The 27,010-nt window shown below is 44.3% G+C and overlaps 1 protein-coding gene across 2 annotated transcripts in view; it reads right to left on the reverse strand.

Annotated features, from left to right (window-relative positions):
- KLB (klotho beta) overlaps window positions 1-27,010 on the reverse strand; it is a 229,994-nt gene that overhangs the window by 104,517 nt on the left and 98,467 nt on the right. For both annotated transcript variants that reach the window (XM_086963974.1, XM_086963973.1), the window contains exons 3-5: window positions 14,512-15,025; window positions 11,918-12,186; window positions 1,627-2,770 (exon numbers count right to left, since the gene is read on the reverse strand). In XM_086963974.1, coding sequence (XP_086820100.1) covers window positions 1,627-2,770; window positions 11,918-12,186; window positions 14,512-15,025 — 1,927 coding nt within the window. The remainder of the gene's footprint in view (window positions 1-1,626; window positions 2,771-11,917; window positions 12,187-14,511; window positions 15,026-27,010) is intronic.

Below are 27,010 nucleotides of genomic sequence, written 5' to 3' on the forward strand. Positions count from 1 at the left end.
GGATCTAGCTGTCGAGGCGGCGCTGCCGACACCTTCCTGGACGTCGGAGAAGGACCTGACCTGCATGCATGCTCCTTTTCAGAATCTGAACTTTAGTTGAAGGGCTTTTGATTACCTGTTCTTTTTGATGGAACCCATTTGCTTATTTGAATTGCTGTGCTATTTTATAATATTAATAATGTTAATATTTTACTAATTATTTTGCAATGAGGGTACGCACTGACCTTCTCTTCAACCTGTGAGCAAGGTGACCTAAGATGGTAATGTAATGCTCCAGAATATAATCACTACACTGCCATCATATGAGTAAGTATTATTAGCTGTCCCAGCTGGTATACTGATATATGATTGTTACTACGCCTCACAGTAGGCTCCAGCCTTGATGGCCAATTGGCATGTGATGACTGTAGGAAGATATCTCAGCGGTACATATGGGGAAAGCGTCTCACCTGGACTACTGGATTTTATAAAAGTAGTGGAACATGCTTTGGAATCCACAACTCTTACTCTGGGCTAGAGAGGGATGTTTATCTTTGTGAAAACCTCTGTGGCACTGGGTTTTATTTCATGACCTAATGCATGTGGTCGGATTCCAAAAGTAGGATATAACTGGGATCGTGCCAGTAGGAGACACATGTGTGATTCCTAAGATTAAGACATTTTTTGCACTGAGGTAGCTGTTTTCTCTATTTGAGTCTCAATGATTCAATTGCTTGAAACTGAGATACGGTATTTTGAAGTATAGTGAATTCATTAATATGTTCGGGATGAATCCTAATTGAAGTACAAGGTACGGTCGGCCCCAACTGAAGAGTCATGCAATCGCACTGATATAGAAAAAAATTATATAAAAATAAAACAAAAAACTTCCCGATCAAAGATAGGATGGGAGAAAGGTGAGGGCAACCTGGAGGAGACTGACTGGAACACGGCAAGAATTGAATATTTCTCTCTCGTGGTGGCATGCTAGTTGCTGTTTGGTGTAGCCTAGTCTTCTACCTCCTACTGAATGTTTGCATTCAATGGATGAAGGGGATATATATATATATATATATATATATATATATATATATATATATATATATATATATATATAATATATATATATATATACCGTCCACACCTCCTCTTCAGGAATGAAAACGCACTCGTAGGATCTCTTCTTTTCAGTTTATTTATTTATCCATAGTTCTCAGCATAAAAAATACCAACGCGTTTCGCCGCCCACTGACGGCTTGCTCACGGTATGTATATATATAAAATTGTTAACAAAACAGCTTTGCCGTCTAGCCAAAACAAACCTGAAAAATGCTGTTATGGGGTAGTGTGGAGGTGAACAAGGGAAAAGGAGCTCAGAGGTGTGCACTGCATAAAGAAAAACAGCAAAATGGTGCATCTACAAAAAATTTGAGAAAGGATGAATAAGGAAGAAGTACGGTGACCCTGCCCACTGAAGAAAAAAGGAAAAAACACAAAAGGCAGAAATTTAAATGAACAATCATTGTCATCTTTAAGGAAACGTGTACAATAATTAGGAGCTGGGGATGAAAAAACATGAAAAATAAAAGTGCATTGTCTTGTTTACACACAGAACTGTACATCTAGAATGCCAATCCATTTACTCACCCTTTAGAACTTCGTGAGTATATTTTTTCAGGTAATATTTCCGGAGATCATCCTCATGGGAGGACTTGTCATCTATCCCATTGGCTGTGATATAAATATCTATGTTTCCATATCGCTTTTTGATCCAGTTTAGTACCTTGCGCATCCCCCATGGCACCACAGCTAGTCCAGCCGGAGAGTTCAGAAACGTGATATCAGATAGCAAGTGACTGTCCCGATCATATTCATATCGGCTGCCATTCTTGGGCTCATGAATGATAAACCTGGTGGTGAAATGGTTCAGAGCAAAAAAATCAGCTGTCCCTTTCACCAGTTGCTTTTCATCATCTGTAAGCTGTGGAAGAACTGAATTGGAAAGACCTCGTCTGTTTTTGGAGGCAATGTAGTCTTTCAGGCTTTCTGGGTAGTCACCTGTTTTAAATACCGGATCAGCAAACCAGGCAATTTCGAACTGAAGGAATCTTTCAGCGGCTGCAACATGAGAATCAAAATAAGGATTGGCCGCCTCCGCCCAGTCTGATTGTAAGGAGAATGATACTTTGCCCTGCTGATGAGAACGATAGTGTCTATCATACGTCTGCCAAGCCATTGCGTGGGCTATCAGTAAGTTGTGTGCCGCGTGGTAGGTGTCACTGCTGCTTTTGTTGTAGGCATGACTCACCCTGTTTGGCTCATTTATTGTGATCCAGAACTTGACCAGGTTGCCCAACTGCTCAAAACATAAATTTGCGTAGTCGTGGAAAGCTTTGGTGGTAGATTTATTGAGCCATCCTCCCAAATGCATCAAAGGAGGGGGGAGACCCAAATAATTCATGGTTGGGTAGTAGAGCGTAACCATGGACTGTATGTTGAGTTTTAGTGCTTCACTTATCAGGCATTTGTAAAACCTAAGGACTTCAGTGTTGATGACTGACAGGTCTCCATTAGGTAGAATCAAAGACCAGTTGAGCGCAAACCTATAGTGAGCGACCTTCATTTGTTCCAGTAAAGCCAGTTGTTTTTTAATGCTGACGAAGTCGGTGCATTGAGCTGCTCTGGTTTTTAATTTCACCCCATCGATTGCGTGCAACAAGCCGTTTCCAGTGACGTTCCAGACATACAGGTGAGAATCGATGAACTGAGGGGACGAAGGAATATGCTCTGCCTGTGGAAAACATAAACATGAATTAACTCTTTAGTATTTAAATATTCTTATTTTGTCTAATGTGAAAATATGGCTGATGGAATCTCATGCAGGGAGACCTGTTTGGAGAAAGTCAACGTAGACCTGGATTACTGGACCAACAAACTCACCACCAACCCTCCCCTTCAGGGCTGGTGTCAGAGGGAGATGGCAGCAAATGAGGACTTGCACTAACTGATCTTCTCATCCCAGGCTTGGTGAACAAATAAAGTACCTTAATGACAGGCCTCACCACAACCTAGCTATGGTAGGAAGTAAACCTCTGCTTTAGGCCAAGAGGGAGACCTTTACCTATCTCAGTGAATGACTTGCTTCCTGTGGAATCATCTGGTGGAACATCATACCCCAGAAGCATTGTCACAGAGCCAGGTCTGAGGCAGTCACAGGTGCGTCATTAACTTGAGACATAAACCAATTGGCAGCAGATGGCTTGGTTTTATAAGACATAACCTGGAGGTTTTGGAATTGGGTAGTTGCCATTAACAAACTGTTGTAATTGACTGGTAATAAGGGGGCCTCCGTGTCGTCCGCTTCCGTTCCCATTGGCTTGGCAGGGTTACAGGGTGGTACAATGATTTTGATACTCAAAATCAATGAAGAAAATGTGCCCACAAGAGGGAGCTTTGTGACAATATGTTTGCAATTACTCCACATGGTTCCAATGAAGCAGCAGTACCCCTGTATACTCTGGGCCAGTTGCAAGCCCTAGCAACTGAGGGTGTGGCCTGTGACAGCCCCACGTTTGGTGGAAACTACATTCTGCTGGCCTATGGTCTCCAGATGTGTGGGGGTAAACCAATGTGAATCAGTGTTAATAGTTTATCAGTTATATATAGCACTTATGCTTGTTGGTTAATTAGGCTGGCGGACAGTTTACGTTGCATCATCACTGGCTGCTTCTAGAATACCCATATGTTAACCCATTACCTTATTTTACTAAACCAGAAACATAATTCCCCCCCCCAAAGAAAATTGGTATCCTGCCTCTTATTTTATTTGGTTGGCGTATCTTATGTGTGTTATATTCATACATGCACATATGTTAATGAGATTGTGTTGGTTGGCCATGGGATATAGTTTTATGTGGCTGCCCGCGTCTCACACAGGAAGACATGGTTTAAAGTGCTCTGGTTTCACAACCAGGCTCCCTCCTACGGGGTGGGACAAAAGGAAGGCTGCAGCAAATGTGTATTCATACCAATTGGCCATCCACCTCTCTTTCTAGTTGGGTCATTTCTGGGTGGGGCAGTCGGTAGCGGAACCCACCCGACCGCTTACCCATATCTGAATTTGTTACATGTGCATGCTCTTTGTGAATCCTGATGTTATCGTTGAGTGTACAGTTGTATGTGTTGCCGGTGGAGCTACTGGGCGATCCAGCAGTCTGGTACTCAAAAGCAACAAAACAATGTGCCCAGGAGAGAGGGATTGGTAACAATATAATTCTGCAATTATCTGACAGGAGCCTCGGTGAAAGCTCAGGGGCGGGCCTGAAGTACTACACCAATTGTATGTAGCCCTGATACTTAATGGTTAATCAGGGTGCCAGTCAGCCCAGGTTGCATCATCGCTGGCATCTTTTTGATTGCCCATGGCTTAACCCATTCCCTTGTTTTAATTGACCAGCACCATCATTTTCTTTCAATACAAAATGATGTCCTACCTTTTATTTTGCCCGTATATGCTATATATGTTTTCCTACACTTGTAATAATGAGACTGGTTTGGTTACTTGGCTGTGTGTACTACGTAGGGCTGTTTTATTTTTCCTAAGAGTTTTAAGGCCATGACCCTCTTGCATCAGTTGTCCATGACCTAAACTGACCTGCCTGTGGCCTTCACAGAAGAGGATTACTGACCCTTATGCAATAAAGACAAGCAGATCAAAAATAGAGCTAGAGGAGTGTCGCAAGGCCAAACAAATGTAAATATGCATAAGAAAAGCAAAGCAAACAGCAGTGGTCCCTCTGGTGTTCCTCTGAAAGACAGTACAAGCCCAGACAGGTAGGATAAACAGGGCCCAACCACTCATGGGTGTAAACGCAGGTACAAAGTGCGCATCAGGGTAGAATTGCTTTTTTGAAATGTGCTTGGTTTTGAAGTATATAGTATATTAGCAACTTTTACCAAAGCTAAATTATGGACACAAGGTTTCAGTGGTCAGTTTTATTGTCCTAGTGTGAGTGCTTAAGCTTAAAAACCCACTCAGTAGTGATTGCTGCCGAATTACTTTGTGCTCAATTTACAGCCGATTGCGAGTTGCAGACATCAGAATGGGGGATAAAGTGCTAATTGAGTATGTTTTTCATATTCCCAAATGTGAAAACCGACATTTTGCACTAATTATCTTTTCAGTTTTTCACGAGGTGAAAAGTCAGGATGGCAAACACCAGTGAGAAGTATAATTTGCACCCGACTTGTCATCCAGTTTTTTTGCACAAACAGGAGATTGCACCTGAAGTGGGATTACCTCCCGAGTTATAACTGAGCCCGCAGTTTACTGTTTGTGAAAACATACACATTGGCTTAATCTCAGTTGATACTAGGTATCCATTAACCCAAGATGGAAGACGGGAGGTTATATGCAACTCTGCAGATGCTTTCAAGACCTGAAGTCCTTTAAACAATATAATGCCTCTGGTGCCAAGCATGTGCTGCCCTATGGAACAAAACTCTGGCCTAACTCATAAACAAGGTAATATTAGAGCTAACATGATTAGGATGTGATTTAAATAGTCCCTACAGAGTGGAATAGAACCATATGGAGGACAGCAGAATCCCTGGCACTGCTGAAAGGAAGCTACAAGAGGTTCTTTAGAGAATCAGTGAGCTGAAAAGCAGATGCTCTCATCTGAATCTATTGCTACCTTTAGCCTCATGTCCATTCTACTTCTACTCATCTCTTAAAAAGGTGCAACTCCAAGATATCAATAGCCTCTTCACTGATAGCCTTCACACTAGCAAAATCTTCACTTTCAACATGGCATTTACCTTACTCTGCCATGACTCGGCATGGCGCTTGCGCCCAACCTGCTAGGACTGGTGCTAGAACTGTAAGTTATCCAGGGTGATGTTATTTAAAGAGGCCAGTCTTCAGGTTTCTGCAATTCGAGCAGTCTCATAGATAAAGAGACATTGCTCTAGATTCTGGGTGCATAAATGCAGGTGGCTAATTCCCTTTTTTGTCATACTTATTCTCCAGTCTGATGCTGATGTGGCTGCGCTTTTTCCAAGAGCCTTGATGTATCATCCCACCAACTTGGACTTGCCCATAGTCCCTAAAAACACACTGTTAGATTTTTTTTGCCAGTAATTCAACTCCCATGCAGTCAGGATTTTCATATTGCTCCCTCCCTTAGAGGTACAAATTGGACTCACACATATTTGAATTCCCTTCACCGTTCTCCATAAACCCACAGGAGCAAGACCACTGACTCATTGCCAGTGAAATTGCTCTCCCACCCTCGCAGCTCCACCATTAAGTGAGGTGCCCCTGCCCCTGCACTCTTGAGTGTTGGTGATCGAGGCCCTCCTCCACCCGCAGGTTTCCCTGCGCCTCATCCCTGGTGGTCCAGTGAACCTCTGTCTGCTTTCTTTCTTTCTGCTCCTTCACTCGTTTTTCTCCCCTTTCTATCTTTCACCTTTCTGCACCTCTGCTCTTTTGCGCCTTATTTCTGCTCATTTTCCCTTTTTCTCCCTCTGCTCCTTCACTCGTTTTCACTCGTTTTCACTCGTTTTTTTCCCCTTTCTATCTTTCACCTTTCTGCACCTCTGCTCTTTTGTGCCTTATTTCTGCCATTTTCCCTTTCTCTCCCTCTGCTCCTTCACTCGTTTTTCTACCCTTTCTATCTTTCACCTTTCTGCACCTCTGCTGTTTTGCCCCTTATTTCTGCCCATTTTCCCTTTCTCTCCCTCTGCTCCTTCACTCGTTTTCACTCGTTTTTCTACCCTTTCTATCTTTCACCTTTCTGCACCTCTGCTGTTTTGCCCCTTATTTCTGCCCATTTTCCCTTTCTCTCCCTCTGCTCCTTCACTCGTTTTCACTAGTTTTTTCCCCTTTCTATCTTTCACCTTTCTGCACCTCTGCTCTTTTGTGCCTTATTTCTGCCCATTTTCCCTTTCTCTCCCTCTGCTCCTTCACTCGTTTTCACTCGTTTTTCTACCCTTTCTATCTTTCACCTTTCTGCACCTCTGCTGTTTTGCCCCTTATTTCTGCCCATTTTCCCTTTCTCTCCCTCTGCTCCTTCACTCGTTTTCACTCGTTTTTCTACCCTTTCTATCTTTCACCTTTCTGCACCTCTGCTGTTTTGCCCCTTATTTCTGCCCATTTTCCCTTTCTCTCCCTCTGCTCCTTCACTCGTTTTCACTCGTTTTTTCCCCTTTCTATATTTCACCTTTCTGCTCTTTTCTGCATCTCTGCTCTTTTGTGCCTTATTTCTGCTTATTTTCCCTTTTTTCTTTATCCCTTCTTTCCTCCCTTTACCTTTCCCCGCCGCTGCTGCTCCCGCCCCCCCCCCACCCCAGCGCGACCGGCCCAATCCAGCTCCCTTTCCCGCTCCCTCCTCCTAGCTGTCCAGCCCTCCCCGACCCCTACTTAATGGCGGCCACTGCGGGGACAGGCGAGCAAGACCACTGACTCATTGTCAGTGAAATTGCTCTCCCACCCTCGCAGCTCCACCATTAAGTGTGGTGCCCCTGCCCCTGCACTCTTGAGTGTTAGTGATCGAGGCCCTCCTCCACCCGCAGGTTTCCCTGCGCCTCATCCCTGGGGGTACAGTGGACCTCTGTCTCCTTTCTTTCATTCTGCTCCTTCACTCGTTTTTCTCCCCTTTCTATCTTTCACCTTTCTGCACCTCTGCTCTTTTGCGCCTTATTTCTGCCCATTTTCCCTTTCTCTCCCTCTGCTCCTTCACTCGTTTTCACTCGTTTTTCTCCCCTTTCTATCTTTCACCTTTCTGCACCTCTGCTGTTTTGCCCCTTATTTCTGCCCATTTTCCCTTTCTCTCCCTCTGCTCCTTCACTCGTTTTCACTCGTTTTTCTCCCCTTTCTATCTTTCACCTTTCTGCACCTCTGCTCTTTTGTGCCTTATTTCTGCCCATTTTCCCTTTCTCTCCCTCTGCTCCTTCACTCGTTTTCACTCGTTTTTCTACCCTTTCTATCTTTCACCTTTCTGCTCTTTTCTGCATCTCTGCTCTTTTGTGCTTTATTTCTGCTTATTTTCCCTTTTGTCTTTATCCCTTCTTTCCTCCCTTTACCTTTCCCACTGCTGCTGCCCCCGCGGCCCCTCCCCCCCCAGCGCGACCGGCCCAATCCAGCTCCCCTCCCCGCCTCCGCCTCCCAGCTGGCCAGCCCTCCCCGACTCCTACTTAATGGCGGCCACTGCGGGAGCGGGCGCGGGCTGCGGGCGCGCCGCTGGTGCACCGAAGGCGCGTCAAAGGCAAGCACGTCTGCGCCCGTCCGCGACCAGCACCAGGACCCCTGGACCTCCGCCCCGCCAACGCTACGACCCAGCAGCACTCCACTCACTCAACCCAGGCTGCAACAACAACTGCAAGCTAGCATCACCAGCCGACACCCATGGACCCTTCAGCTGTCACCGCTGCCGGCACACCTGCAGCACCGCCAAGAACACGGATCCAGCACAACCCGCCCACAAGAACACAACCGAACTGAAGACCCTGCAATGCATCCTCCTCAACGTCCAATCCCTCCACAAACACGCCACAGAAATCTGGGACCTCCTCGACAGCACCACCCCAGACGTAGCATTCTTCACCGAAACCTGGACCACCACCACCTCGGGACCGGACATCGCCATCGCCATCCCCCAAGGATACAAGATCTCCAGGAAGGACCGCCCCACCCACCCAGGAGGAGGAATAGCGATCGTCCACAAATCCAGCCTCCGCCTGAGCACACTCCCTGACGAGTCCACAGAACTGATGGAACACCTTCACTTCAAGATACTGGCCAGCCCCACCGCCGCCCTCCGAGGAACCCTCATCTACCGACCCCCTGGTCCCCGCGGACCCTTCGCCAACTCCATCACGGACATTATGTCGCCGCAGGCCATCGCATCCACCAACTACACCCTGCTGGGAGACCTCAACTTCCACCTCGACAATCAACTGGACCCCAACACCACATGCCTCCTGGACAACCTCCACAACATTGGACTCCGCCAGATCGTGACCGAGCCCACGCACTCAGCAGGACACACCCTCGACCCCCTCTTCACTACAGGAAACTCCATCACCTTCAGCCACACCACCGAACTCCCATGGACCGACCATCGTTGCGTCCACTTAACCTTCAGAACACCCACCATCCACAGACACCAGCACCTGCTTCCACAAAGAAACTGGACCAAAATCACTGATGACCAGCTCACCTCCTCACTCAACAACTCCACCCCAACCATCGCGGAAAACGACAACCCCAACACCGCAGCCCGAACCCTGCATAGATGGATCTCGGACAGCACCAACACCATAGCCCCCCTCAAGAAAAACAACAATACCCGTGCCAAGAAAGCCAGATGGTTGACCACCGAACTTCGAGAGTCCAGGCGCACATGCCGCCGCCTTGAAAAGTCCTGGAGAAACACCAAATCCATAGAAGCCCACAACAACTTCAGAGCCGCCACCAACGCCCATCATCAACTCATCAGAGAAACGAGGAAAAAAGCGATTGAAGACAGAATCTCCACCCACGCACACAACAGCAAGGAACTCTTCAGCATCATCAAGGAGTTCGGCCAACCCACCAGCGAGTCTACCGACATCCCTCCCTCACAAGACCTCTGCGACAAACTCAGCATCTTTTTCCACCACAAAATCAAGAGCATCTACGACAACTTCGACGAAGACAACCAACACACTGAACCCTCACCAACCACCCCCGACACCCGGAAACCAGCGATTAATGACTGGACAACCCTCACCACCGAAGACACACTGAAGACAATGAAGTCAATCAACTCAGGGGCCCCCACGGACCCCTGCCCCCACCACATCTTCAACATAGCCGCCAACACCATCGCACCCATGCTCCGCCAAACCATCAACCGCTCCCTGGTGACCGCCTCGTTCCCCGACGACTGGAAACACGCCGAGGTCAACCCCCTCCTAAAGAAACCCTCAGCGGACCCCACCGACCTCAAAAACTACAGACCCATCTCCCTGCTCCCGTTCCCAGCGAAAGTCATCGAGAAAGCCATCAACAGCCAACTCGCCACATTCATTGAAGAACACAACATCCCCGACTCCTCCCAATCCGGCTTCAGAAAAAACCACAGTACGGAAACCGCCCTCCTCGCCGCAACAGTCGACATCCGCACCTTACTGGACAAAGGAGAAACAGTAGCCCTCATCCTCCTCGACCTATCAGCGGCGTTCAACACAGTCTCCCACGCACCCTAATACGCAGACTCTACGATGCAGGAATCTAGGACAAGGCCCTCGACTGGATCTGCTCCTTCCTCTCCGGCAGGACGCAGCGGGTCAGACTCCCCCCTTTCCTAATGGACCCCACGCCAACCACCTGCGGAGCCCCCCAGGGCTCCTCCCTCAGCCTGACGCTCTTCAACGTCTACATGGCTCCACTTGCCCCCATCGTCAGAACCTACGGACTCAACATTGTGTCATATGCAGACGACACCCAGCTCATCCTCTCCCTATCCAACGAGCCCAACACCGCCAGACGCAACTTTCGAGAAGGCATGGAAGCCGTCGCCAAATGGATGAAAAACAGCTGCCTGCAACTAAACACCAACAAAACAGAAGTACTCATCATGGGCCCAAACCCCGATGCCTGGAGCGACACCTGGTGGCCCACCGCCCTCGGAAACTCGCCAACCCCCACAGACCATGCACGCAACCTGGGAATCATCCTGGACTCCGAGCTCAAAATGGACCGCCAGATCAACTCTGTCTCATCTTCCTGCTTCCACACCCTCCGTCTCCTTCGTAAGACCTTCAAATGGATCCCCCTCGAACACCGAAAGACAGTCACTCACGCCCTGGTCACCAGCAGACTTGACTACGGCAACGCACTCTATGCCGAAATAAACAAAAACCTCATCCGCAAGCTACAGAACATCCAGAACGCTGCCGCAAGACTGGTCCTCAACCTGCCAAAACACTGCCACATCTCCCAGCACCTGCGCACACTCCACTGGCTCCTCGTCGAGGCGAGAATCACCTTTAAGATGCTCACCCACGCACACAAGGCCCTCCACGGCACCGGACCAGCATACCTGAACAGCCGACTCAAATTCCACGCACCCCAAAGGACCCTACGATCAGCCCAGCTTTCCTACGCCGTGGCCCCCCGCACCAGAAAGACCAAATCGGGAGGCCGCTCCTTCTCCTTCCTCGCGGCCAAAGCATGGAACGCCCTTCCGCTCCACCTCAGACAGACCACATCGCTCCCCATCTTTGCAAGAAACCTCAAAACCTGGCTCTTCGACAGACCCCCTCCTTGATGGAATGGAACCTGCACCCCCCCCCACCCACCCCACCCCTAGCGCCTTGAGACCCTTACGGGTGAGTAGTCGCGCTTTAACAAACCCCTGATTGATTAATTGATTGACAGAACATATCTGTAAGGTAAGCCCGTCAAAATCCTTTAGTCCTCAAAATCTCAGGCCTTCCAATACAACTTTTAAAAAGCCTGCCACTGTGACTTTCGTTCACTGATGCAGAAAAGGATCCGATGGCTGACGCTCATTAAATGAGTCAATGAAATGCCGTGTTTGATTTTGATGACATCATGCATGTGCGCATGGCACCACATATGACATTTTGCAGCATATTAATTCTCCACAGGAAAGGTCAAGTCAAGGTCAGACTACTCCATCCTCAAGTGTGACGTTTAGCTGCTCATAGGGCATGTCTGTGTCACCAGCAGAAAAACAGTACAGGTGCTTTATGTCATGTCTTCAGAAACATGGGACTTTGAACCTTGGCTTTCCAATCCTCTGACTTCTGAGGTTTATTTAGAGAATACGAGCATTACTTTGACCTATGCTTCTCTCATAAAACCGATATAAGCACAGCATTCTGTTTACGGCTCTTGAGCATGCGCATTACAGACCCGGCCTCTTACCTTGAGGAAAGAATCCGTAACACCCCAAGAGAAGTCACAGGGAAAGCGGCCTCGCACCTTCTCCGAGGGATCTCTGGAAGGGAAGCCGTTGTGCCGCACAATCTGTTTGTAAAACAGAGCCGTGGATTTCGGAATCCTTTCTTTCTCCTTGCTGTTGAAATCGATGTAATATAAGCCGCGCCGAATTTTGTGCCCAAACTGCCACTCAAACCCATCCAGGAGGGACCACGCGGTGTAACCGAACACGTTTACGTCTTCGTATTTAATGGCTGCAAACAGATAAGACAACAGAAGTGACTATATAATAGGTGCAAATAGATTGAACATCAGAAGTGACCACAGGGTATATAAGTAAACACGTTTACGTCTTCATATTTAATAGCTGGAGACAGATTAAACATTAGAAAATATACCTTTTTTTACTAAAATGAACGAATAGTAGTAACTTAGACAGATGCACAATTTTCTAAAAAATCCAAAATAAAACAAGATCACAGTGAAAGAACATAACACAATGAAAATTCTTCCATAATTACATAATTACATAATCATCTCAAACTCAATGCTCTGAAAACAGAGTTCCTTTTGATCTCACCTCCAGCGAAGATCTCTACCACTCAAACTTGGCTTAAGCACCTAACCGCACTCAATGTCCAACCCACCATCGTGGACTCAGTAAAATCTCTAGGCATAACACTTTACACCAATCTCAACATGCAGCAACATATCAGCAAGGCAACTAAGGGAGCGAACTTCCAAATCAATACCTTGAGGAAACTCAAACCCTTCCTCCCAGCTAAGGACTTCCAAACTGCAGTACAAGCACTAGTCATCATCCCTCGAATAGAATATGGCAGTATCGCCCTCTGCGGTCTCCCCCTTACCACTACTGCACCCCTAAGAGCTTCCCTAAACGCTGCAGCGAGACTCATCACGGGGTCAAAAAAGCACTCTCATATCTCCCCTGACCTGAAATCCCTGAACTGGCTGCCTTTTGAAGGCAGAATACACTTGAAAATTGCCTGCATGACACACAAGGCGGTACACCTTAACTCACCCGGCTACCTCAATCAGAAGTTGACAATCCCTGGGGGCTCTAGAAGCACTAGAGGCACAAACAATCTTCTGCTGAAGCCTCGAAGATTTCGGAAGGAAAAAACCTATAAACGCTCCTTCTCAGGAATGGCACCCAGAATCTGGAACTCACTCCCTCCTGAAATCAGGCTCATCTCCTCCACTATACGTTTTAAGAAAGAAGTAAAAGCTATCCTCATGGCTAAATACACCTGAACTACTATTTTGGACTCTTAAAGAATCTGCACAGATCTGTACTACTTGCTCGACCCCTTTGCTAATTTTTATTACTTGTATTATTGCTTTACACTATTAGCTTTGACCCCATCTATTTGTACTGTTAGCTTTACTGACTTACCTGTTTGACTATGCTCCATCATGTACCCCTTTGCTTATTTTTATTACCTGTATTATTGCTTTACACTATTAGCTCTGACCCCATCTATTTGTACTGTTAGCTTTACTGACTTACCTGTTTTGACTATGCTCCATCATGTACCCTCTCTGTGTAAAGCGCTCTGATATCTGCAAAGATCTTGTTCGCGCTATATAAAACTTTCAAATAAATAAATAAATAAAAATAAATTAAGCCTGATGGCTAAAAAAAGATGTATTCTGTTTACGAATATACTCATTCCTTGTTGGCCGTATGCCTAGAGACATTGTGCTGTGGCAGAGACCAAGTATCCGGGCACCTTTACTTTTATTTATGTAAGGCATACAACAGACATACACACGCCTACATTGTTGCACTATGAGCTACACGTGTTCTCTGAGGACATCAGGCCTTATCTTATAGCTTTCTTTTCCTGTTTTTTTTTTTCATCAGAGTTTTGAACAGGATAATTTTTTTGTTTTGTGAAGCTGTAATGCAGGTGAATGATTGCTTCATCTGCTGAAGGTACCTTATCCATAGTGGCGCTCCCATGGTCACCTTGCTGTATATACAACAGCTCTTAGCCTTGCAGGGTCCACAGCACATCTCTAGGGAAGTGGGCATTGTAGCAGCCGTCCCTCTGCAAATGCTGCCAAATGGGTCAGTGAGTTACCACCTTTTCCCAGTGATCTGGAATTCAGTTTGAATCCCTGCAAGGAAGACGCCGCCTTCCAGCCTGCGGCAGGTTGAATGCCATGCACCAGCGTCACCCTTTGCGATGGTAGGCACCAGATTTCTCATTAAGTAGATGGCCTTCTTCCTGAGACAACAATGCAAGTCAGATGTTTACACATTTAAACATGGATTGTGACTCCACGGTATGGAACAAACACCACATGGGTATAATTTGAGCACACTCTCCTTGAGTTGCATTTGTTGCCCTCACATGAGGGTGTGCGTGGAACTGTGTGAGCAGTTGCAGCAATCTGCTCCCTTCACTTACAATTCCAAACTGCTGCGGTCATCCGCCTTGGTCCAGGGACACCACCGTGTGGGAGTGGCCTTGAATATCTCATCCATATTAATAAAAGAGAACATATCATTTCTGATGGCTCATGTAGTTTTGCAAACATGCTTTACATACCTTGTAGAACCTCATTGATGAACTTTTTCATCAGATACATTGCTGTGGTGTCTTCTGTTTTTACATGACTCTTTGTAAACCAGCCATTCTCTGCGATCAAAACTCTGGGGTTGTCATATTCCAGCTTGATCCACTTCAAGGCTTCTCTCAAGTTAAGTGATACATCCTGACCCATTGTAGGTACACTGTACGAAGGGTTGAAATTATTGGGACCAAATGAAAACGCAAAGAAGTCTGCACTTCCTTTAATATAGTTCTTTTCGGCTTCTGTAAAATTGGGCAAGAAAGAGTGGTATTTTTCCTTTAAAACCTCTGGATAATCCCCATCTCCAAAGATGGGCCTGGAAAACCACCCCAGCACCATGTCTATAGACTTCTGGCACATGTTGATGTTTTCAGGAGTAGCTTTCGCCTTCTCTGGTTCAATCCAGTGTGATCCCAAGGCCACGGACACAAAGCCTTTCTGAGATGGGCGGAAGTTCGTGTTGTAGTCATGCCAAACTCGAGCATGAGCCTGATTTGAAACAAAGAAAGAAGTTAGTCATGCAAGTGCGGTAAAATCTATAACTTGAGAAGTCAGTCTAGGTATTTAGTATTTATACATTATTGTCATGCCCCATTATAAGTGATGGTGTTGATCTGGCAATGTAACCTGTTTTAGGAGTGCATACTAAGCACTTCATCACCTTAAACCATGTGATAAGGTGTAGAGACTGGGTAAGTTTAACATTATAGTGCTCCCACTCTTGCTACTTGGCCATCTACCATGTCCAGGTTCAGTAGGAACAGAACAATGAATTCGTTCTCACACTTCATCAGTGCACCGTTTCCAATAATACCTTCTCATGAACATTGAAACCAAATAAGTCATAATCAAACACTTAGGTACTCAAATACTCAGTATTCTTAACCTTAATGCAAATGTAAACATACTAAGAATTCACAAGATTAATTGCTAAAAATAAAATGTCACAAATATTCAATAGTCTGGTGGAACAGTCTTCCCACCATCTAAAATGCTACATATTAGACAATATGTCCATCTGACATGAACTTACCAAGGATATATCTTCCTTCATTCAAAACATATGTTCCCTTTTATTTTATTTTTTAAAATTCTTTTTATTGAAAATTATGGATTACACATAGGCTATACAGTTACATGCGAGATTGTAATAAGTGTTGCACATGAAATGGGCCTTTAAAACATATTTAGCACAAATGACATTGACAGTTTCAATTGTACAGAATTAGGTCCCACCAATAGGATCCTCCCTGGATCTCGGGGTTTCACAAATCTCTCTCCTGTGGACATTCCATTGCCACCATATTTGCGTCCATTTGTTCGGGCACCCCCTGGCTTTATAGGTGGATTACTCCGTAACCATACACCAATCCATATCTTTGCCCCAATCAGCCACATGTTCTGCGCCCTCCACAATCGGGCAATATTCCTTTTAGCAACCATCAACCCCAAAGTGACCCATGTTCGTTCCCTGGAGTTCAAGTCAGTAGGATCGCAAATGTTCAACAAAGCCAATGTAATATTGAAGTGGATCTGTTGCCCCAACGCTTCTTCCATCTGGCGCACCACTCCCTACCAGTAACTCTGGATAACTGCGCATTCCCAGAGAGCATGGATAAAAGTGTGCCCTTTTATTTTCAGTGCAATACTTTATAGTGATCAGTGCCATATTTTTGTGTGGGGAATCAAGGATCCATCACCCATAACAGCTCCTACTGACTAATTGCTCCTTGCCACGGAAGATGGAGAAAAACGTGAAACATCTACAGAACCTGGCATGAAATAAAAGCAACAGGGTGCATTCTCAATAGTTGAGCACCTACCTCTATCAATAATAAATGTTTTCTCACTTGTTGCATCAAGTAGGAAAATCTAAAGTGATCACATGATCCTTTTGACATCAGCCTTGTCAATAGGCATTCCACGTCTAGCTTATTACGCTAGACCTGATCAACTGAATTATTCGCTTCTTCACTCCCCACAATTGTTCAGCCACAGTCACAGTCAACCACGAAGTCTGAAGATGTACTCCCACAGTCCTCCAAAGCACCATGGAATGCTGGGTCTCACCCATACCAGCCCTTTTCTGGGGCTAGTGTCCCATCCATTTTGGGATATTTAGTAGGACGGCAGCCTGCCTTTGACCCAATTGTGTGGTTGTTGTCTCGCTGAGCAGCAGGAATAGGACCCCAGGTTATCTCTGATCCATCCACTGGATTCCACTACATCTTCATCTCTCCTGCAACCCCCCCCCCCCCCAGGTTCCCACACCTCCATTCTCTTTTTCCTCGCTGTTCAAAACTCAATCACTTAGAGGCACTCATGGGATATTCCATTCTGTCCTCACTTACAGGCAGTCACTACTCATAATGCAACTATTGCACCTACTTTACAAGTGGTGAGCTCTGTTGCATATCCTTTCCACTGCAGAAACCTTTCATTCATTCATTATGGTCTAACCAATGGACATATGTATGGGAAACATTTCCTTGGGATCTTTCATGTTAGTTTACCAAACCCCGCCTATTGCAGCCCTTTTAGGTCTTGACTCCCTGCATCAAAATGGCATGGGTGGTACACTTTATAATAGCTGAGACACTTTTTGAGCCACAGCCACATGCAAAGTGTCTCTTCATGTACAAAGAAGGATGTTTACTTTTCACCTGATGCAATGGTGTGTCAAATGCATGCAGGGCCTTTCACTTAGTTTCTCACAGAGTACCACATCAAGGCACCACAAGGACTTAAGTTTGAATGCGTGGGAGACAAGGTGAACAACAAGCCACATATTTCTAGCCATAAAGGCCCATTTTGCAAATGAATTAATGCATAAGAAGAAGCACCATAAGTGCAGCAGGATGATACAAATATGTGTTTTACAAATGCTGGTGCCACATGGCATTTCATAGCATGTGTAAATTGTTAAAATGTGTAACAGTGAGCCGGAGCTGGAAAAAAATCTCAGAAGAGGAGTAGGCTTTCACCCTCTCAATGGACCAAGAACATCAGCTACTTGCTGAAAGCCATAAAAAAAAACTTAACAGCTTGATCACCTCAGGTGCCGACACCTTGGCTCCCCTCAAGCGCAACCCAAAGGCAAGAGCTCAACCACAGGTCAGCTGGTAAACAGAGTAACTCATGCTGATGAAACGCAACTGCAAGCAATTGGAGCACAAATGGAGAACAAGTCAAAACACCCCAGATAAAGATATCTTTAATCAGCCCCTAAGGCACTATCACCAGCAGATACGGGCCAAGCTCTTGCAGATCACATTGATGCCAGCACTAAAAGCAGCAAGGACATTTTTGCCATCATAAGAGATTTCACTGCATTTCCTGCCACCTCCAGCAACATCAATCCCTCACAAGCCTTTTGCAACAAGCTGACGGAATTCTTCTGTAATAAAATCACCCCCAGGTACAGCAACTTCGACCCTCAACTGGACCCCATTACCGCTGCAACTCAACTTCCCATCAAGGTCGCTGAACAAACCCTGACCTTGTGACCTGCCATCACCACTGTTGAAATCACTTTTACCATGAAGACCATCCACTCATGGTCTCTAGCTGACCCTTGCCCCACCACACCTTCACCAAAGCACTTCTACCAATCAGTGAAACTCTAACATACATCCTCAATGTCTCCATTGGTTCAGCCACATTCTCAGCCACTGGAAACATACTATTGTCATGTCCTTGCACAAGAAACCATCTGCTAACCCAGCCACACTTTCCAACAACAAACCCATTTCCCTCCTACTATACCCGGCAAAGATCCTAGAGAAACTAATCAACCAACATCTTAGCAACCACCAGCTCCATGATGCCACGCAGTCAGGATTCAGGACTAACCACATTACAGAAACAGCACTCATTGCCACCACAGACGACATCTGCATGATCCTTGACCAAGGAAACATGACAGCCCTCATTCTCCTGGACCTCTCTGCAGCATTTGACATGCTGCCACACTCCATTCTCATCAGGTACCTGTACAAGATTTGTATCCAAAGACCTGTTGTCTGTTTGATATGCTCCTTCTTAATAGATAGAACACAAGGTGTCAGCCTGGCACCTTACTTCTCGGAACCCAGCAACCTCATCTGCGGAGTCCCTCAAGGTTCATCACTCAGTCTCACCTCTTCAACGAATACATGATCCCTCTGGCCAAGGTCATCCACCGACACAATATCAATCAATTCAATTGATAAAATCCATAAAACACAGCATAATCAATATTGTGAATACACAATGTAACATTTAATTTGCCAATCAAATAATAAAATATGGATCATTAAAACACATATTTAGAAGGAATTAAATGAATACAAGATTGAAATATAATACATTCCTAAAATCGTAAAAATAGTACATACAGTTAAAGTGCACTATAATTCGATAAATATCACCACTGGAGTAGAACGTTTATTTCATATAATCCACACAGAAATCAAAAACGTGGCCACATTATAAACTATAAAACCATCTGTGCTTGATCTAAGGATTTTCAGGCCTTCTAAATGTTGCCTAACAATCAGTACAATCCATTTTCTTTGTTGGGCATTGTAAGCATCGCAGAAAAAATCAGATGGGCACCATTTCAGGAGGTTTCCTACATGCCGGACAGTCGTCAGTTGCTGCCCCCATTCCAGGACATGCAGAAAACTTAGTTGGAAGCATTTAACATCCAAAATGTATCTGTAAGTGAACCCTATTTGCAGTTGCACAGTTCCTTCTCCAATAAAAAGTAATCAAATCTTTCTTTATGAATAGCCTTTGTTACTCAAGTTGTCTTCGTCAGGTTTTTCCAAAGCTCTGCCAACCCTAGCTGATAAAGAGAGTTTTTTATGTGTGTAAGCGTAGGCTTTGCCTGATAATTAATTAGATATCGAAGATATTCTCGGACTAATCTATAGGAGACTAGTTCTCGTGTGTGGTGTAGTGTACGCCAGTATAAGACAGGCCTTAGTTTGAAAACATGTGCAACAGGATGATGACCCAAATCAATGGACAGTGGCAAAAGGGAGCCCTCTGGGGAAGGCTCACTAGGGCCCGCAGAAAATTATTTTCTGTTACAGTCAATGTACTCTCTTTTACATTTCCCCACAATTCCGTTCCATGAAGTGCTGACCTTTTTGCTTTTGACTTATATATTTCCAAAGCAGGGTTTCTTGTTTGACTATTTGACCTCTTACATTTTTTTATATAGCTCTGTTTCATGTTGTAGCTTCAGGGCACTCTTGGCAATCTGGGGTGACCAAGTCATATCACTTGTAAGTCTTACGCCAAGATAATCAAAGTTGTAAACTGTCTCAATTTGATCCGATCCTGCTCTTGATGTGGCTTGATATAATTTGTAGGGGATAAAGGTCATATATTTGGTTTTTAAAATATTTTACTCTATCCCCCTATTTGTACAAAAATCCATGTGTCGATCAATCAAGACCTGTAGACCAGCAGGCGTCTTAGAGATCAAGAGTGTGTCATCTGCGAATAACAATGCTGCGACTTTCAGAGAGCCAATTTTAGCTGGAGCGCCCTCGGGGATATAAAAAATGACACCACATCATCAATATATAAATAAAATAACATAGGGGCCATTAGACATTCCAGCATCACCACCTTCGCCACTGTTATTTTTCTAGTTGACTTGTCCCCACTTACCTGGGCATAATTTATTATTATGAAACCTAATTAACATAGATAAAATATTGTCTGGAAGGCCAATATCCTTCAATACCGTCCACAATTTTTCACAAGGGATCGGGTTGAAAGCCGACTGAAGTTCAGCGAATGCAACATATAGATACCCTTTGGCTAAAGTAACTGTTTTCCAATAAATACTACATGATCTAAAGTGCTGGATTCAGTTCGGAATACTGCTTGCAAGTCCGATAGGATCCTATTTTCGTCTGTCCATATCAGTAATTTATTCAATACCCGTTGACAGAATACTTTTTGCGGACTGTTAATTAAAGTTATTGATATATAATTACAAGGATCATCACATGCACTTTTCTTATGTATAGGCACTATTTCGTCCGGCACCACGAATCCGGAATAGCAGCCCCTTCTAGAATGCTATTTGTTAAAATACTTATATAAAGCCCCAAGGATTGCTGGTCAGAGATGTATAAATCACCTGGGATTTTATCTGGGCCCGGGGCCTTCCCACTGGTAGTGCCGAGCATAACCTCATAGGTTTCGTCAAGAGAAACTACTAAGGGATTAAGCAAGACCATCCCTCTCAGACAGTCTCTGGGTAATAGATTTAGTGGGTTCATCACAGATTTTGAATAGACATTTTAGAAATGGTCTCCCCAAGTTTGAGGCTGAATGAAGAGCTCTACTTTTTTGGTTTCGTACTTGATACTTTGGGCAACTATATGCCAACATATTTTATTATTTCCTGATTAAGCTGCTACAGTTAAGTCTTGCCAAATCACCCTTTCTCATTCAGCTTTTGCCAGCTCTTGAATTATTTTGGAGTTTTTTCCTAGCATATCTAATGTCATTCAGACCCTTATTCTTAATTGACTCGAGTAAAGAAAGTTTTGCATCCTTACATTTTTTATTTAGCCAGCTTTTACTCCTGACTTGCATTCTTATTTATTTTATCTCCCAGGTTCATAAGACTCTTAAATCATCGTAGAGGTTCTTGTGAAAAGATGCTATTACTTCCCAAGATTTAATATCACTGCCTTTGGCCATAGATAATGTGTCTAATGCCTGCGTTATCTTTCCATGTATTAGTGCGGTAGGTCCAGGCGACACATTTCTTGAGACCATTTAATGTATGCATTTTATTTGATAGGCTGATCTTGCCAACTGCATTAATAATACGTAATTCGGAAAAGACATTAATACAATTTTCAAAGAAATTTTCAGGGCATTGTAATCACTGTCTCTACATTCAATAATCACCATATCTTTCATAAAGGGCCAAAGCTGAACATCAAGCATGATATAACCTATTCTGCTTGTACAATTAGTGCTCTTATATGTGTGTTTATCAACATAGGGGTCGATTACGATGTCCTTCGGAAGGGCTCCTAACGGCATGAGATTTGTCCGAATCCGATTCGGAACCCACCTTTCTGACCAACTCGGTCACTCTTCCGGACGAGCAATTACCATGGCTGGAAGGCATTGGTACTTTCCGACTCTGTTCTGAAAGGCATTCGGAGAAACCGAGTCTTTCGAAGCTGTATTGTTGCGGTCTGCGGAGCGCGTTTCCAACTGAGCGATTAGGATGTCAGGTTTGGACAGCCTTTCCAAATCTGTTTGTTCAAGATGAAACGGCTGTTGGAATCTGACTTTGGGGGTCCATAGAAGGCACCCCTTCACCCAGGGCCCTCTGAATCGGGCCCGGGGGGGGTACTCTTGGGTCTCCCCTTTTCATGCATGCACATTATGGCAGGCACCATGGGGTGGCCGCCATAGGGTGCAAGGTTTTTCCCACCCACCACTTTTTCCAATGGGAGCCTGTGTTCTCATTCAGGAACACAGGCTCCCATTGAAGTCAATAGGAGTCCGACCGAACTGTATCAAAAAGCATCCAGACACATTGTAATCGGTTGGTAGGACTCCCCAAATACGATTAGTTTGGAAACCATTCCGTAACCGAGTTGGTCGGAATGCTTTCCGGACAGCATCATAATCGACCCCTAAGCCAAAGGGTTGTTAACCATTACATGCCCTAAGGCCTAATTTGACGCTTAATCCTGTTAATTGAACAACTTGTTTTGATCACTTTTTTATTGGTGGCAAATCGAGACTGATGATTCCTCATCTTTTTTATCTGCCTCCTTTGTGATACTATGATCTGAGTTATCCAAAGGTTCAAATGTTAAAGTCCCCGACAAATATCAGCAGTGATTTATCTGGGTCATTTTCAATTGATAGCTTGAGCTGGAATCGGGTAGAGAAGAGAATAACCTACAAGCTTCTCACCCACGCCTACAAATCCCTCCACAACGATAGAGTCTGTTTACAGACACCCAAAAGAACTCTTCGATCCGCTGACCTCGCCCTAGCGGAGATTTCCCGCATCTGCAAAAGCAGAGCAGGAGGAAGGGCTCTGTCCTACATCGCAGCCAAAACATGGAACGAACTCCTGGTCAGCATCAGATGCTCCCCTAACCTGCACATCTTCAGTAAGGACCTCAAGACCTTGCTCTTCGACTGAGCTATAGCTGCCTACCCCCCAGAGCGCCTTGAGACCCTCACAGGTGAGTTGCGGGCTTTATAAACCCCCTGATTGATTGATTGATGTTTTGCCTAATGGTCCTATCATAGATGTTAACAATAAACACTATAACTCCCCTTATAACCAAAATGTTTGGAGAATCAGTTACTAGCTTCTTAACCTGATAATTTAATGATAGTTTGACCCATATTGTCAAGCCTCCAGAATGTCTTCCAGATGGCCGCTAGAGATGGCATTGACATATAAATACAGACCTATACACAGGAGTGGTACACCATCTCTTGAAATATACAGAGCTCAAAGGAATCAATAAAAAGTCCCCACTCTGGGTCCCCGGTGTCTCTAGGGCGGTTAAGTTCCAAAGTAGTAAATTTCAATCCCATATTGAGTCAACTTTGGGTGGGATGCTTAAATTGACTTCAATATAATCAAATTTCTGGGATCGAATGGCGTTTTGCCTTCACAATGTCAGAACGTGTAACCTCACAACAACCAAGTGTCTTATGAATCCAATAAACTATTTTGTTGAAAAATAAGGCCTCGTGAGACGCATGAGCGCGCGAACAAAGATGGCCGCCACGCTCCTACTCTAGCGCGTTTTTGCGCCCTTTTGGTCGATAAAAACAACGATTCCTGTCAGAGACTACAAGCAAAGCGGTCGGAAAGTTTAAGGATTGCCCATGTAAATTGTGCTGCGAATTTCGCCGTTTTTGGAGCCCTGGAAGTCGCTTTTTCCACAGACTGTTTCTTGGCCCCAGCCCAGCTCTGAGGTACAGCCGGAGTGCAATTCTAAGAAAGGGCCTGGCTTGGGCCTAGCCACTCCCCCAGCTGATATTAGCTGCTGCACCAGTTGTTTTTCACTCATTTCCACAATATTTGCTGCATTTTGGATTGGATTCTTTCATTTCTGCAGTTTCCATTTTACTTCTTGTTCTTTGAGAAAATGGAAAATAAAGTTACTGTTAATAATAAAAGGAGGCAGCACGTTTCCCCACCTCCTATTAAATCTAAGATTGTGGAGTAATCTGAGCCTTCCTTATCTGTAATATTAGAGGAGATTCAAGCTTTGCAAGTTAATACAGAGTCCATTGCGTCAGAAGTAAATAATTTACGCAAGGAAATGGCTAGTTTATCCATGAAAATTTCAGATAATTCAATTAAAATTCAGGATAATAAGGCTAAAATTGACACTTTCACTCCTCTAGTGGCAAAAATTTCACCTTTGTGTTCTCAATTGCTGGATTTGGAAAATCGCAATAGGCAGTACAATCTTCGCATTTTTAATTTACCTAAAGATGTTGAAGGAGCTAACTGCTGACTATATTTGGAAAATATGCTTTCTGGTCTTTTGCAGCTTACATTTCCTGAAATATTTGAAATAGATAAGGCCCACAGGATTCCTTCCCATCGAAACCCTCATCACTCCAAGCCACGACAAATGATCTTTATGGTTCTTCATCACCATCACTTGGTTTTAATCAGAAAAGCGGCACAAGAAATTCCTTCACTGATGGTTAATGGAAATAAGATCTTTATTCATCAAGATTTTGCCAAAGAAACTATTGCAATTCGCAAGGAATTGTCTGCTTTCCGTCCTCTTCTTCGACATCTTGGTTTCAAGTATGGACTTTTTGACCCATCGACGATGCGTATTTGGAAGGATAATTTCTCCAAATCTTTTCAACGTCCTGAAGATTTGAAACATTTTATTGAAGTCTCAGCATTCAATGGATACTCATGACTCCAATACTTGAGTTATAACGGTTCTGCCTTTTCTGACAGGATACTAAGATTTTCTTCTGTAGGGCTCCAGCGGTTCCGGCAATACGTGTAAACCGTGTGTGCGTTTCACATTTCACATTTATGTATTCCGTTTGTCGTTTTTTCCATGTTTTTTCTTTTTTTCTATCCTTTGGTTTGTTTTGGAACTACTTTTTTCTCTTCTTTTTTCTCATCCTGTATCTCCTCTGCTTTTCTTTCTCTTACGCCTTTCTTCTGGATTTCATTTCTTTTTCTTTTCTACTATGGCTAATGTTCATAATCTGAAAGTAGTGTCATTAAATGTCAAAGGATTGTGTCATCCAGTTAAGCGTACAAAAAATCTAGATTACTTAGGAAGGTATAAAGGTGATATTTGTTTTATTCAGGAGACTCATATTGACGACAACATTTTAGATTCTATGAAAAAGAAATGGGTTAATATGATTGTTTCTACTCCTGCTACTGGTTAGAAAAATGGTGTGCCTATTCTGTTTGCAAAAAAATTACAATGTCAAATTTTAAGCAAACATTCTGATGCTGATGGTAGATATATATTAGCAAAAATTAAAGTTCATGATACACTCTTATTTTTATTAAATGTTTATGGTCCTACTGCAGATGATCCTAAATTCTGGTCCACTCTTGCTACAGAAGTCTTAAAGGTTGGAAATGTTCCTTTAATTGTTGGAGGGGATTTTAATATAATTTCTGATCCTTTATTGGATAGACTTTCTCTTACTAAATGTCATCCTTCTAAAGTGTATTTCACCTTCAAAGCTTTTATTCAAACCACTAAATTAGTAGATATATGGAGATTAATAATAATAATAATTTCCCCACAGAAAAAAGTTTTACTTTTTTCTCCAACCCTCATAGCTCCCATTCTCGAATTGATTGCTTATTAATTTTTAGACACTTAATTTATTCTGCTACAGATCCTCGAATTGGTAACATTGATATCTCTGACCATGCCCCGATTTCATTACTTTTGAATTTAGAATCAACATATACTAAACAACTTAGGTGGTGAATGAACACTGGTATTGTGTTAAATGAAAAGAACAAACCAAAACCTTTAACAGCCATTAAAGATTATTTTTCATTTAATCCAGAAGGTTCTACCTCTTTGATTCACAGATGGGATGCATTTAAAGCTTATATTAGGGGGGTAACGATTTCTATTATGGCACATGACAACAAAACCATCAATGCGACCATTAAAGAATTACAAAAACAAATTGCGAAACATGAAAGACTCTTTATTACCTCTAATGATCCCCAATATAGGTTTACACTCCAAAAATTGCAATATGAATTTAACTCCATCCTTAGTAAGAGAGCAGGCAGTGTCAAATGCTCTTTCCCTAAATATTCACTTCTGTTAAATTCCAACCCAATTGGCAAGGACTTTAGCATCCATGTAAGTCCCTTCCTACCCAGGTCATGGGTACTAATGATCCCGAAGGGCTGTAGCATGTGTTATGTCACCCAAAGTGACCCACACACAAAGCACACACAGGCTGCCATCGCAAGCTGCGTGACATGGTGCAAACCATTTTGAAAACATGACATTTCAAACTCCCTAAGTGCAATGCCCAGGTACACTGCATGCAATGTATTTAAGTCACCCCTACGGCAGGCCTTAGAGCCCTAAGGCAGGGTGCATTATATTGCATGTGATGCCCAGTTCCATTGCTGGCCATTACAGGTGTCCAGGAAGCCACTTTGAGTACATATACTGGGCACTGGTCATTACGAGTTACCCTACTACATGACTGGTATTAAAGACCTCATCTTAATAAATATGTACGGATGCCAGAATCAGATTTATTAGGACATGCACCCAGAGAGCACCTTAGAGGTGCCCCTTGTAAACCTACTAGCCCTCTAGTGTGTTCGCTGACTGGTATTGTCCAGCCTGCCACCACAGACAAGTTTCTGGCTCCCGATAATTAAGAGCCCAAGCTCTCAGAGGCCAGATACAATGCCTGCTCCTAAGGAAGGTGGTAACACCTCCTGGAGCAGGATGGCTATCAAATTCCCTTGCCAAGGCCAGAGGCTTCAAAGTCCCTACTGCCTTTAACAGGCCTGGGGATTGCCACTCTTTGCCCAAGGCCCATTTAGCACCACAGCAGGTAGGAACATTAGTTAGTCAGAAGGCGTGTCGCACTTACAGACTAGCCCACCTGAAGTGTACAGTCAAGGAAGGGTTTCACTATTTTGTTTTTGGTGAAACTAGGAATGACTATGCTCACTCACCACAGGAAGTGGTCATATAGGGTGTGTAGTCACCCTAGGGGTAAGTAGGCCATTGGCTACCACCCTACACTCCCCTAAATGCCCCTACATTCAGTATTTAGGGGTCGCTCTGACACCAGGAACTCAAATTCGGCTTCCTGGAAACAGCAGAGGTTTCTTCACTAGGTCGAGCAAGCGTGTCTTCTGTTGTCGATTGGCAACAGAGGACTGGAGCAGTGGCTGACTGGGTGCTCCAAAGTGCGCAT

This window comes from Lissotriton vulgaris, chromosome 3_2 (assembly GCF_964263255.1).
Source record: "Lissotriton vulgaris chromosome 3_2, aLisVul1.2, whole genome shotgun sequence".
In the NCBI taxonomy this organism is placed as follows: Eukaryota; Metazoa; Chordata; class Amphibia; order Caudata; family Salamandridae; genus Lissotriton; species Lissotriton vulgaris.